At 37.2% G+C, this 13,074-nt stretch overlaps 1 protein-coding gene across 3 annotated transcripts in view; it reads right to left on the bottom strand.

Moving 5' to 3' along the window:
* LOC146004285 (transferrin-like) overlaps nucleotides 1-13,074 on the bottom strand; it is a 219,343-nt gene that overhangs the window by 28,960 nt on the left and 177,309 nt on the right. For all 3 annotated transcript variants that reach the window (XM_083142995.1, XM_083142994.1, XM_083142996.1), the window contains 4 exons: nucleotides 12,884-13,041; nucleotides 12,218-12,351; nucleotides 6,490-6,659; nucleotides 3,642-3,888 (listed from right to left, as the gene is read on the bottom strand). In XM_083142995.1, the coding sequence (XP_082999121.1) occupies nucleotides 3,642-3,888; nucleotides 6,490-6,659; nucleotides 12,218-12,351; nucleotides 12,884-13,041 (709 nt within the window). The remainder of the gene's footprint in view (nucleotides 1-3,641; nucleotides 3,889-6,489; nucleotides 6,660-12,217; nucleotides 12,352-12,883; nucleotides 13,042-13,074) is intronic.

Genomic DNA, 13,074 nt, shown 5'->3' on the forward strand with positions numbered 1-13,074 from the left:
TAATTATCTTACTTACCAGTAATTAAGCATAACAATAATACAGTTTCTCAGAGAGTAATGTAGCACTGAGAAATCATCTAAAAATTACATTATATATTTATTGTTACAAATTTCTATGCAGCAATAATACATTGGTAAGTAGACTCTCAAGTTACAATTATCCAAGTTTATGTATGGGAAATAGACATGAGCTTTCATTGTTACTTTCATCTGACACAAATTGTACAACACATAATTCAGGTTTATTTCATATTATCTGGGCATCAATAAGATATATTAGTCTATTTCTTTCAATGTGCAAGTATTTGATGTAACAATGCAATTCTTGAAATTTGTAACCATTCTTTGCATTTTCTGATAAGAGGTTATTCTTTGCATTTTCTGATAAGAGGTTATTCTTTGCTTTTTCTGAAAAGAGGTTATTCTTTTCACTGGAGATCAGTTTAGATTGTACAATTACGTTTCTTATTGATCTGACTTTTGTACATTCATATGAGTGGGGCAGGTCACTGATTTTTTAACAATTGAAAAGTACTCTGTAGTTGATTGACAGATAAATAATTTGAAGATTGCAAAGCATCTATATTTAAAAGAAGGTACACAAGTGCAACATACAATTGTTTACTCTACAAAGTATACCTATGTTATGCCAGTGGCATATTCTCCAGTTACAGTGACGTGCGGTAACATCGACACTTGGGGTAGCAATCAGTGGCATGCTCAAGGGGTTGGGGTTGGTGTGGGTTATACCCCTCCCCCCCTTTAGGGCACAGTATTCCTAAAAATAGAACGTCAATAACAGGAAAATATTGCAAAATGATGAATGAGTACTAAAAAAAGTATATGTAACCCCCACCCACTTTCGAAAATATGAAAGAGTTGATTTGACTAATAAGCCAGAGATCCTGGGTTCGAATCTCGGCTTGAGTGTGTCCTTCCATAAATTATATTGTATCTTCTTCGCGATTAGCCAAAAGTGGCGGAGAAGTGAAGTAAAATAAACCAAATCAAGTAATCAATCAATGATTTGACTTCATTTTTGTTACTTAGTGCCGCTTTTTTCTCACATTTGGTTAATTGCGAAGATGATACGATAAATTAATGAAGGGACAAACACAAAGAACACCCATGCCCAGGATGAGGTTCAAACCCGGAACTCCTGGTGTCGTAGCATGGTGTGATAACCACTCCCCCACGGTTGGTCGATTTGGTGTTTTAAGCCCACTTTATGCACAGAAACAAAACAGGTAACAAAACACCCTTTTTTGTAGTTTTTTCAATAATATTCATTTAGCTTCTTGAGTTCTGAGATACATTTTTCATTTCAAATTATTTCATTATTCACTGCAGAGTACAACACAGGAACAAGAATGCATGCTCATCACAGGTTCGAATCCCGGCCTGTATTGTTCGAGATCCCTTCATCAATTTCATCATATCATCACTCATCCTCATTTTCGCGATAACCAAATGTGGCAGGAAAGCGAAGTAAAATAAACCAAACCAACAACAATATGAAAGTGTGTTCTCTTGCCCAGATAAATACATCTGTTAGAGGGCAAAAGATTGGTATATTTAAATAAAACACTACTAAAACAAAAGCAAGAGAAAGCCTGAGCAAATATTTGTAATTTTTGCATTATATATTCCATATTTGAAAAAAAAAAAAAAATAAAGAAAGCATTACATTATTGTCTACACATAACACGTTCCCATTTCATAAATAATAAAACTACATCCCATAAGGTTCTGTAAATACAGAGAACACACGTAAGTACTGCAGAAAATTTTCCCTCAAATTCTTTAGAGGTTTTACAAAGGAATCTAACAGAAACCAATCTCCTATCTGTCCTATAGGAGATAGACTGGGGGAACTGAAACCACGGGCTTTCAACCATTGCAGTGCGGGCGAGGGGACAAGGGATGTAGAGGCAGAACTCTTCCCTTTTCTTTCTGGCGGCCGTTTCTACCTGGAACTGCTAAGGCAGAAGAAGAGCGAGCTAGGCCAGTTTTGAGGGACGAGAAGCGCGTGAGAAAGAAAGTGTTGCATATGAACTGTGGCATTAACAAGACAATAAATATTGTGATTTGAAAATAATTAGAGTTGTGAGATTGATTAATTTATCTCTGCTAGACTAGCTACTCCTCAGTGCACGTCACTGCCCAGCTACATGGTATACCACCTGTAAACCAACTTTTTTCATGTATATAAAAATTGCCAGAAAATTTTGAAGATGTCAGATTTCTGTTTTTGTTTTACTTGCATGCCTGAATTGGTGTTTTATTTATATTATACAAAATAAATATATAATATACATGTGCAGTAAATAAGATATATTGTGGTAAACCAGGTCAGACTTTCAGAATATGCCACTATGTTATGGCCACAGCCCTGCACAGCAGACCATTTTGCTTGTTGGAATATGTGGTGGTTGGTTTGACATAATAATGAAACATTCTTATGGAAAAATATTAACTTGAGAAATCTTCCAAGGCACCTGGGACTAACGTAAATTCAAATGTCTCGCATGGTGAAATTTAATTGCCATTGACAACACTGACAGTGATGCTCGTGTCAGACTGAAAGAATGACATTGGGTCTCATGTGACTTCTTAGTTTTCCTGCAACTACCTGGTAAAGAAAAAAACTTGGCAGGCATCGAGGCCTGTGGATTCTTGTTCAGGGAAGCTTGCTTGCACAATCTTCAAAATTTTAGGCACGACTCTTTGTTGATGGGTTTCTTCCAGGTCTTGCGCCGCCCTCTGGTTATGGCTGTGGTAGAGAGTTCAGAAGTCCAAGTAGAACTCATAGGAGATGAAGTACCACAGGGATTAACATTGGTACCTGTTCTCTATCTTATTTATATTAATACTTAGCTGGATCATTTAAAACCAAGAGATATACTCTATGCAGACGATACAAATATTTTATAACATAGCTGTAATATGCAGAGCCTTCTAACAAGAACTGATGACACAATGGAAAGGTTGGTCAACTGGATGTAATAAAGTCAATTTTACATTAATGAAACAAAGATTTTTCCATGTGAATTTTAATCTACTTTTTCTATATAATGGGAAACAAATAGAAGGCTCAGTACAAATTTATAGGTGTGTGGTTTGATGAAAATCTTTCGTGGAACAAACATATTCTCATTCTCATGCGTTTTCCTTAGCACATGTGAATTTGTTTGCCCAACTTCATGCTGTTTCTTCCCAAAGTGCACTACATGATGACATCAAGTTGAATATCACTCATTGCCACATGATAGTACCACTAACAGCAGAAATCATACATACTTTTGCCTGTTCTCTCCTATATGACATAAATTTATAAGATAACCTCTTTAATTACATTTTAAGCAAAGATAGGTAGTCCAATTAAATAAATGATAAAATCATGAACCTACATATTCTAAAGGTGAATAAAAATATCTATCTAGCACTGTAGAATAACATAGGTATACTTGGTGAAGTAAATAATTCATTACACAGATATGATAATGTACCAAAGGAAATGTATAGCACTACAGAATAATTACATCAAACATCATAATTTGTGTAATTAATTTAACTATAGCATATGATTCAGAAGCAGGAATACTTCTAAGTTATAACATATTCAAAAGAAAGAGTCTTACCTCACAGCTGCAGCCCAAAAATCTGGATGGACTGATATGACATCAGCCTCATGATCACTAATGAGTTTGAAGCAATGTGAAATGTCATTCCCTTGGACACATTCGATTGCTGGTGTCACCCCATAAGCATTAGCTGCTGCAACAAGCCATCGACATTTTTCACGCTCTTTCCAAGATGTTGTACAGAACTTTATTGGTCCTTGAGCACTACAATTCTGAATCTTAAGTCCATACTGGTAATACTTTGCTGAAAAAAACATTCACTATGTGCATTGTCATAACTAATTTTTAACCTGTTAATGTACACTGTTTTGCATTTTAAAAGTGTAAATTGTGAAACGATTATAATTATACAAATAGAATAACAAATTTCTTTAAATGCCATCCTGCATGGTGGAATAGTTAGGACAGTGTGCTATGACACTAGAGGTCTTGCATTTCAATCCCAGCTTGGACATGGATGCTCTTTGTGAGTGTCCCTTCATTACTTTCATCATATCATCCATAGGCGGAGTTCCGGAGGAGCCAGGGAGGAGGCCTGGCCCCACAATTTAAAAAATACTAAAACAATAACAGTTCAGTTCAGTTACTACATTTTTGTTATGAAGCCTTACTGCAAATCTTGACGTTTGGCATAGTGGTATGTGCAGTAATTGCGCTGCAATAGTGGGTAGTTCTTACAAGTGAGCACTTATGAGAGAACATTTTCTGCTATGAGGCGAATCCACATCTGGTTACATTGCACAATGGGTCAAGAGAAATTGAACAATTTAATGATCTTATACTCTGAATCAGATGTTGTTAAAACAATTAACATAGACGATTTGATTGATGTGTACAGTTTGAAGAAAAAAATATCGTAAAATGACTTTGTGTTGAGTCAACAGTTACTGTTGAGGCATCAAAAGAACCTTTTATTTTAATTTTTCTAAAATTTCTGAAGCTTACTATTTTACCGTAACTGTTTTAAAGTAATACGAGTACTGTATTAATACAAAAATAATGAAATGCAAAATGCAATAATCGTACTGTTTTTCTTCTTTTGAAACTGACAACCAATATACTTATTAATATTTGTTTGCTTAAGCGAGGAAATTTAACATTTTCAAATCTCAAAAGGACTAAAACTGTGTTTTTAAGTTGTTTTTTTTTTTTAATTTCTGAGGGAAGGCCTCCAGACCCCTTATAAACTAGGTGATATTCAATAACCCTCAGGTACATCATATGCTTCTCCAAGAGTCTGCCCCCCCCCCCCAAGCAATAGCTCCAACTCCGCCTATAATATCATCATTCACCCTCATCTTTACAATTAGCCAAAAGTGGCAGATAATCAAAGTTTAATAAAGAATCAACCAATCAAATTCATTGTAAAGATATAAAAATACATTGGTTGGAAATTTAATAGTGGCAATTATTTATTCTCAAATGATGCAAAAGCGATACCTCTGTGAAACTTTTACAGCCCTTCGATGTAGTCACCAGCATTGTGTACAGCCATTGCCAGCAATGTTGAAGTACACTAGACTCTTGCTAATTCGGCCATTCCTTGCACATATGGGTGCCGGATTCTCGGAAATGCCGCATTATTGAGAGGGTCGGAAATTACGTACTACTATGTAGTTTAAACACATAGGGACTATACAGGCTGTACTTTACGTGTTTCCTTTTAGAAACCATAGTATGTACTGAACTTTACTGTAAGAAAGTCACAATTTCAAATACTGTACATATGGATAGCATTGTTTAACATTTTTAACTAACAACATTGTTGAACACGATAAATCATTGTTGTGCATGTCATTTCTGCTTGAGTGACTACAGGCCATATGTGGGCCGGAGTACTGAGAGGGCGGACTATTGAGGGCCAGATTATCGAGAGTCTAGTGTAGTAGTATTTTTGTAGCAGTGCCTGTTCTGTTTATGATTTGGAATGTAGTGGTCTATTGCCTGAAGAATCCCTGGAACAGTTTGGAAGCTTCATCTTAAGGATCAAATCAAAGTCACAGGGGCTGGTAGAGCATCTGCCAGCTCCATTGAGCTAACAAATCAGCAAAAGGTAGCACTACATGCGCCCGAGCATTGTCCTGCAAAATGGTGTGAGTATTCAGCAGAAAGTGCCCTCTCTTCTTTTGCAATGCAGCTTGCAGGTTATGTTCCAAAAATTAACAGTTATACTGCACATTGATGGTCTCTCCTGAAGGTATGGCAAGAATCACTAGAACTTTCACATTAGTCAGGTTCTCACTACACAACTTTATACCACCAACCCCAACAATACTCCATTCCTCTCATCACTGCACATGCGCCTAGTGTTGGAAGGAAGAGTCCATTTACTGGGAGGTAGGTTAGGTATCAAACTAACATGTGGTATAAATGAGAAGCACTGGTTCCATTTCATGGCGTATATACAGCAGTTTTACCACTATTAAATTTCCAACCCATGTAAATATTATAATATCAAACAATGCCCTACCCTTAGTGAATGAAAGTAGTACGAAATGAATCAGAAAAAACTATATCCAATTGTGCAACGCAGAAACATGATTCTTCACATATGTAATACTTAAACCGTGTTTACCGTATCCATCATGAAGTTACCTATTTAGTTTCAGACTTATATTCTTCAGTTTGACTTTGCGAAACATCTGTCTTATGAGGGAACACGTAATGCAGTTTGCTAATTTATACCATGTATCATTCTATACAACAGATACATGAAGAGAAATCAGCAGAAAATCCTGCTGAACTAGTAAAATTAGAAGTCAGATTAAAAGAGGAATTTCTACATGCTAGCTTTAAATTGATAACAAATTGTAATAATAATAATAAGTGATGTTATATAACTTACCTATTGCATGAACATAATTCTCTAGTGAACTTGCTTGTTGGAAGGAATAAAAAGAATGTACTTCATCCCCAAAGAAAATTAAACTTGATGAATATTTCTGCTCTCTCGTTAGTCCTAACTTATCACGTGTAAAAGACATGAGCAGATTGAATAACATTGTTGTTGCAGGTCTATGAGTTAAAAAAAAATAAAACATATCTTCATTAAACCAACATTGAACAGTAACAAATATGCATTTAAATAAGTATAGATAAACCTATTTTGTTCATAATTATGATTACAATGTTCATTTTCTTCATATTATTACATTAGGATCATCTAGTTAAAATGATTACATAAAGGATTATAAATTATATTTATGTACATGACAAGCTTATCAAGGATTAAAAATACTTGTCATACTTATTAAATATCTGTAATGAGGAATAGAAGAGCTATTTGTAATATGTACAGAAAGAGTTGTATTGTGAACAATCACAATATGAAAGACTTAATAAACTGATTTCACATATTTTGTGGGGTAGGTCAATTACCATCTTAAAGAGAAACGTTAAAAAGGTCAAATATCAATTACTTACGTGTGTGAGTACGAAATGTAGATCAAAACAATGTTTCAGAGGTTATGACTGCCTCCTTCTTCAGGTTAATGCTTATTCCTAGACACCTGACATGGTGTTACGTTAAGAAAGTGTTAGTTGAGGATACAGGTAAAAGGTTATGGTAAAAAAAAAACACTTATGGAAAAAAGACGCATTGCAGCTATAAAAAAAACTTTCGCACTAATAAAACTCAAATCTCAAATATCATTCTTAAGAAAGGCATTGAAAGCAGCATTACACTGGGTAGCGCGGAAAAAGTAAACTCCTTAAGGGTGTCAAGGAAGGGAACATTCCACCGCATTCGGTATACCAAAGACACATAAAAAGGGGGTACCACTTAGACCCATTATCCCCATGTATGAACACCCAAACTACGGTTTAGCCAAAGAGTTGATTAAGAGAATGGGGAAAATTAATGTAGACACCCAATTCAGTGTTAAAAATTCTGTTATAGTTAAAGAGTCCATTGTAAAATTAGTTATTGGGGAAACAGACACGATCAGTAGCTTTGATGTAATTAATCTGTATCCAGCGTACCCCTGGAAAAAGCCAGCGACTGCTTTCAAAGATGGTTGTTAGATAACGACGTTGAAATTTTGGTGGCGTGGGAGTATGTCAGATGGTTTTTCCTAGTAACAGGATATAATTACTTTTATGTAAATAACAAGAGCTTCCAACAGAAAGAAGGGTTGGCCATGGGCAACACTATATCAGGCCTTGTGGCCAATATCTTTATGCACTACATCGAAAACACCACTTTAGAATGAGTAGGGGAGGGGTTGAAATATTACGGGAGGTATGTCGATGACATCCTCATAATCAAGGACGAATACGAACTTGACAAGGATTTTACCAAACTAGGAAAACAAGATATCAGAATCTGCTTTACCAGGGAAAACTAGTTGATGGGAGGATCAACTTTTTGGACCTGTGCCTTACCAAAACTGACAAAGGGATTGCAACGGGTGTTTTTCATAAACAGTTGGCAGGCGACTTGTACCTCCACAAGAAATCCGAACACTCCAATAGGATAAAGTCAAATGTTTACCTTAATTTTTTCATCCGAGCTGAAAGATTATGTAATGACAAAAAGGAAAAAGCAAAAGAGGAAGCATGGATAAAGAGGGTGGGTATAAAAAATGATTATTCAATACTGGATAGGGAAAAGGTGGCCAAGAAAGCAAAGAAAATAATAAGGAGGGAACACTCTCACAGCCTTAAAGAGGAATTGAAAGAAGAAACCAGGGTAGAAAAAGGTGGAAATGAAACTAATTTTGTGGGAATCCCCTATCGGAAAGGTGTCTCCAAAAGAATTGAAAAAACAGTGAGAGGATATGGTGTAAAATGAGGGATGAAAGCACCTCGGAGCATCAAAAAGCATTTAAAGGATATAAAAAAGGGGGAAGGGATAGGCATGATAACCCAGAAGGGCAAGAGGGAGTTTATAAGATTGGATGTGGGAAAGAATACGTGGGACAGACAAGGAGAAGCATGCGCGTCAGGTGGGGTGAACACGACAAGGATATAAAGGAGGGTATACCCAAAACAGGACTATCAGAGAACATATTAGTTAGTGGACATAAGATCGCAACAAGAGAAGTTATCAGGAAAGTGAACAACAAATTGGATAGGAATGTTTATGAAACAGCCTGTATATGCACGCACGGATAATTGGAATAAACTTAACAGAGACGACTGCAATCTGGAAGACAGATGGATTGCATTTTTCAAAGAATGGGATAAAGCTGTTAATAGTAATGCCAAGATGGGTTTCCATGTTACACCCGAGGTCAAGAGGGCCACAGAGGCGGAAATTGAGTTCACCTTGGACTGGTGACGCACCAGTTTCAAGAGGGGAAAACTACGGAGGGGAAGGTAGCTTCCTCTCCATGTTGAGCATACACTGCACAATCGCTTCTCCCAAGCACTGGCTAGGTGGCTTCTAACCTGTATCCTCAACTAACACTTTCTTAACTTGACACCATGTCAGGTGTCTAGGAATACGCATTAACCTGAAGAAGGAGGCAGTCATGATCGACATTTCGTACTCACACACGTAAGTAATTGATCTTTGATCTTTTTAACGTTTCTCTGTATTTAGCTGTGAGTAATACGCACATCACAATATGTAATTACCATCTTGCTGAAGTGATGCAAAATGTTGATAATCGATACTCTTTAGAGAGCTACACATTCAACGTTGATAGAGCCTGTCAAGGGTATCATGCTTACAGGTCCCTGATGGAGGATATATGAAATGCGTTCTAAAGTAGTCAAAACAAATTGCAATCATGGTAGGGTGGGGTGAGAAATCAGGGCGGGAGGATTTTCCAAAAGTGTCCCATTCAGATTTAAGTTTTTTTCTTGAGTTGAAGTGGCAGTATCAGGTTATGCAGAGGAATGACATTGTAGATGGGTATAATCCATCTTTTGCATTTGCAGGCTTCATTACATTTTGTCCAAAAGTGTACAATAAGCAGAATTCACTGTCTTCAGCACATAAAGACAATCAACCTGCTTTGTTATGTCAGAAATGGTTGTCTTATTCACAACCCCTCACAAACCTTTAAGACCACACAAACATATGTGTTATTATTAATGTCTCACTATGCTTACAACTCATACTGTGCAGACCCCACCCCCCTCCCCTGTTTCTTCATCAGCCTATGATAAAGACACTTGGCTGAATTCATTTTTGACAAAATAACAAACAAGACCAACTTCTACTTCAAAGCAACACACTTTACAGCACTTTCTCTTCTAAAAAGAAAAGCTTTCTTTGTTCTACAGGGTGATTCTTGTAGAACAGGCCTAATAAATTTGCTAATAATGCTGCAAGTGATGCATATAACATCTCACAATTAGAACATAAAAATCCATGGGCTGTGCTGAGTCAAATAGTGTGCAGATGATCTGACAGGTGGCAGCACTTATGCTGCAAGGTTAAATGACATAGTGATGCACGTATGAATGTCAGATAGCACTATGACACCAGAGGTCCTGGGTTCGAATCCTGGCCTGGGCATGGATATTTGTGAGTGTCCATTCATCAACTTTATCATATCATCACTCATATTATCTTTGCAAATTAGCCAAAAGTGACACAAAAAGCTAAGTAAAGCAAATCAAATCAAATCAAAGCGTACAAATGTGTTTGCAGCATTCAGGTGTCAGTATTTGCACATACTGACGTATTTCCTAGTGTCTGTCTGAAATGCACACTCATACTTGTCTTCTGTAAGTCTTAATATCTTATTTCTCTTTCACACTTGTTTTAATCCCTCCCCTCCGTAGATATGCTGCTGGACATTAAGTGGCAATCTTGAGAGAAATGCAGACTGCTTTAAATAAGACAGCCTATAACAGGGACAAGATGAGGCAGTGCTTTGGACTATCATATGAGGCATGCATGCGCTGTGGTTTCAGCAGAAACAGATATGGAACATGGTCATCATACATTGCCGAAGTCTATACAGTACATGCAGATGATATTTCCTTGGAGAGTTAAAAAAATTTACAGAAATTAAAATAGCATGGATGCAAAGTTAAAATATTGATTATATTAATTATTCAACATTTACTTGTGTTATTGGAGAGGGTGTTGAAAAAGTAAAAAATGTATAATAAATAGCAAAGAACAAATGAAAATTAATGACAGATATAATCAGAATAGCATGATACATATTTCATTCAAATTACCATGGCTTAACCAATAAAAACCTTTCTTTTTATATTAGAAAAGTATTTCAAGGAGTATTTCAACTGACATGATGCTAAAAAATTATATGTATTAGGTGCATCCAGAAAGTAAGTTTCCCTGGGGCCGTGCACAAAAAGGAAACATTATTTCATTCAATGATTTATTGCCACAGATACAGAACATGTCCAGTTACTTGTTAACATAATTACCGCCGGAATTCAGGCACTTGTCATAGCATGGGACCAACTTCTGTATACCTGCATCATAGAAGTCCACCATCATTTCGCCGAACCACTGTGTGACAGCCATCTGAACATCTTCGTCACTGTCAAAATGTTGACCGGACAGGAACTTTTTCAGGTGCAAGAACAGGGGGTAATCACTGGGAACGAGATACGGGCTGTACGATGGATGATCGAACATTTCCCAACCAAACCTGTCCAGAAGGGCTGCATTGCACCTAGCCATATGAGGCTTCGCATTGTTGTGCAGCAAGATCACCCTGGCACTGAGCTCACCACATAGCTTATTCTGAATGGCTTGTCGCAATGTCCCCAGTGTTTCACAGTAACGGTTAGCGTTCACAGTCTCTCCTCTGGGCAGAAAGCCTTGTCTGTCCCAGAACACTGTGCACATCACTTTTTGTGTCAACACAGTCTGTTTGAACTTCGTCCTGCATGGAGATCCACTGTGACGCCAATGCATGGACTGCTGCTTGCTTTCTGGGGTGCTGCATGCAACCCATGTTTCATCCCCTGTGATGATCCAGTTGAGAAAATCGTCATCATCATGGTAACGCTGCAGAAATGTCGGTGCCGTACCCATGCATTTTCCCTTATGTTCGGGTGTCAGTTGTTTCGGCACCCAATTTCCGGAACAAGAGGCATTTGGTAACAATGTTGTGCAACAATGACCGAGAAATCTGTGGGAAATGGCTGCTGAGTTCCGTGATCATGATGCGACGATCCTCCAATATGCTCTGCTGCACCTGCTCCACAAGTTCATCCATAACGGTCGATGGCCGCCCACTGCGATTGTCATCATGCACATTTTGCCTGCCTTCAGTAAATGTCCTGCACCAACGATGCACCATCTGCTTGTTCATGATGTCTGGCCCATACACCTGGCACAGCTGACAATGAATTTCGATCGGCTGTATGTTTTGTGTGTTCAAGAACTTGATCACCAAACGAACCTCGCATGTGGCAGGAGATGGAATAAGAGCTGCCATGTTTCATCGCTGCCGAGATGCTATTGAGGACTTTCGGGAGGCATCTTCTAGGACATTCACTAGAGGGCATGTGCCTCTCATGCATGCGCAAAACCAGTTTCAATATGCATGGCCTGCCACCTGTGGGGTGAGTGGGAAACTTACTTTCTGGATGCACCTAATATATCTAAAGGAAAGTGACCAAAAATGAACACATACTGTTTAACTACAAAAGTAGGCCATGGAATCTGGATCCAGCTACACTCTTCTTGTGACATGACAGATACTAACTCTCCATTTGGGCATAAGTAACTGAAATTCTGGAAGCTTTCTATTGGATTGGTTGTACTATGCTGAAAAATGTGTAAAGGCATTTATCATTAATTTCTGGTGTAGTTTCTAACTGAAAATTTGCATTGTTTTTTCTAAAAACTCAAATTTTCTAATTTTTTAAAGTCTTCTTGTAATGACATATTTTTTAAAACTATTGATACATTTTTTGATCCTATCTTTGCATACAAGGAACAAAAAATTGATAGATGATATTGTAATTCATAATGACAAACAACATTTCTACCAGTGAGTAAATCCAGACGTTTTCTGTAAACTGGAAGTTTGGATGCATGTGATACATTTCTGATTGACAATTAAAATTGCATATATGCTACTTTATTTTCTTCATTTCATTAATTTCAAGTATGTTAGGTAGTCATCACAGAGAAATAGAAAACTTTGTTGGATTATTAATAGAATTATAAAGTCATCCACAGGACAAGTGAAATTTAATGTAGAAATGAGTTGAATTTTCCCACTTCCTTATACTATATACTTTGAACAAAATTGAAGAAAATATTGAGTTCTTGCAATGTCTTGCTTGAAACTTACTGAAAGGTATGGTCTCAAATCTTGCAGATTTGTCCAAATAACGTCACCTGTTCCCATGGTGAGACATGCGAGTGGAGGAGGAGGAATCTCGGGGCTTGCACCTTTCAAGCAGACTTCATCATCAGGACAAGCCGAGCAAAGGTTTGGATATTTTGAACCTAAATATAGAGAAAAAGCATAAATTTTCAAAG

This window comes from Lepisma saccharinum, chromosome 21, assembly GCF_977018435.1.
Source record: "Lepisma saccharinum chromosome 21, izLepSacc3.1, whole genome shotgun sequence".
NCBI lineage: Eukaryota > Metazoa > Arthropoda > Insecta > Zygentoma > Lepismatidae > Lepisma > Lepisma saccharinum.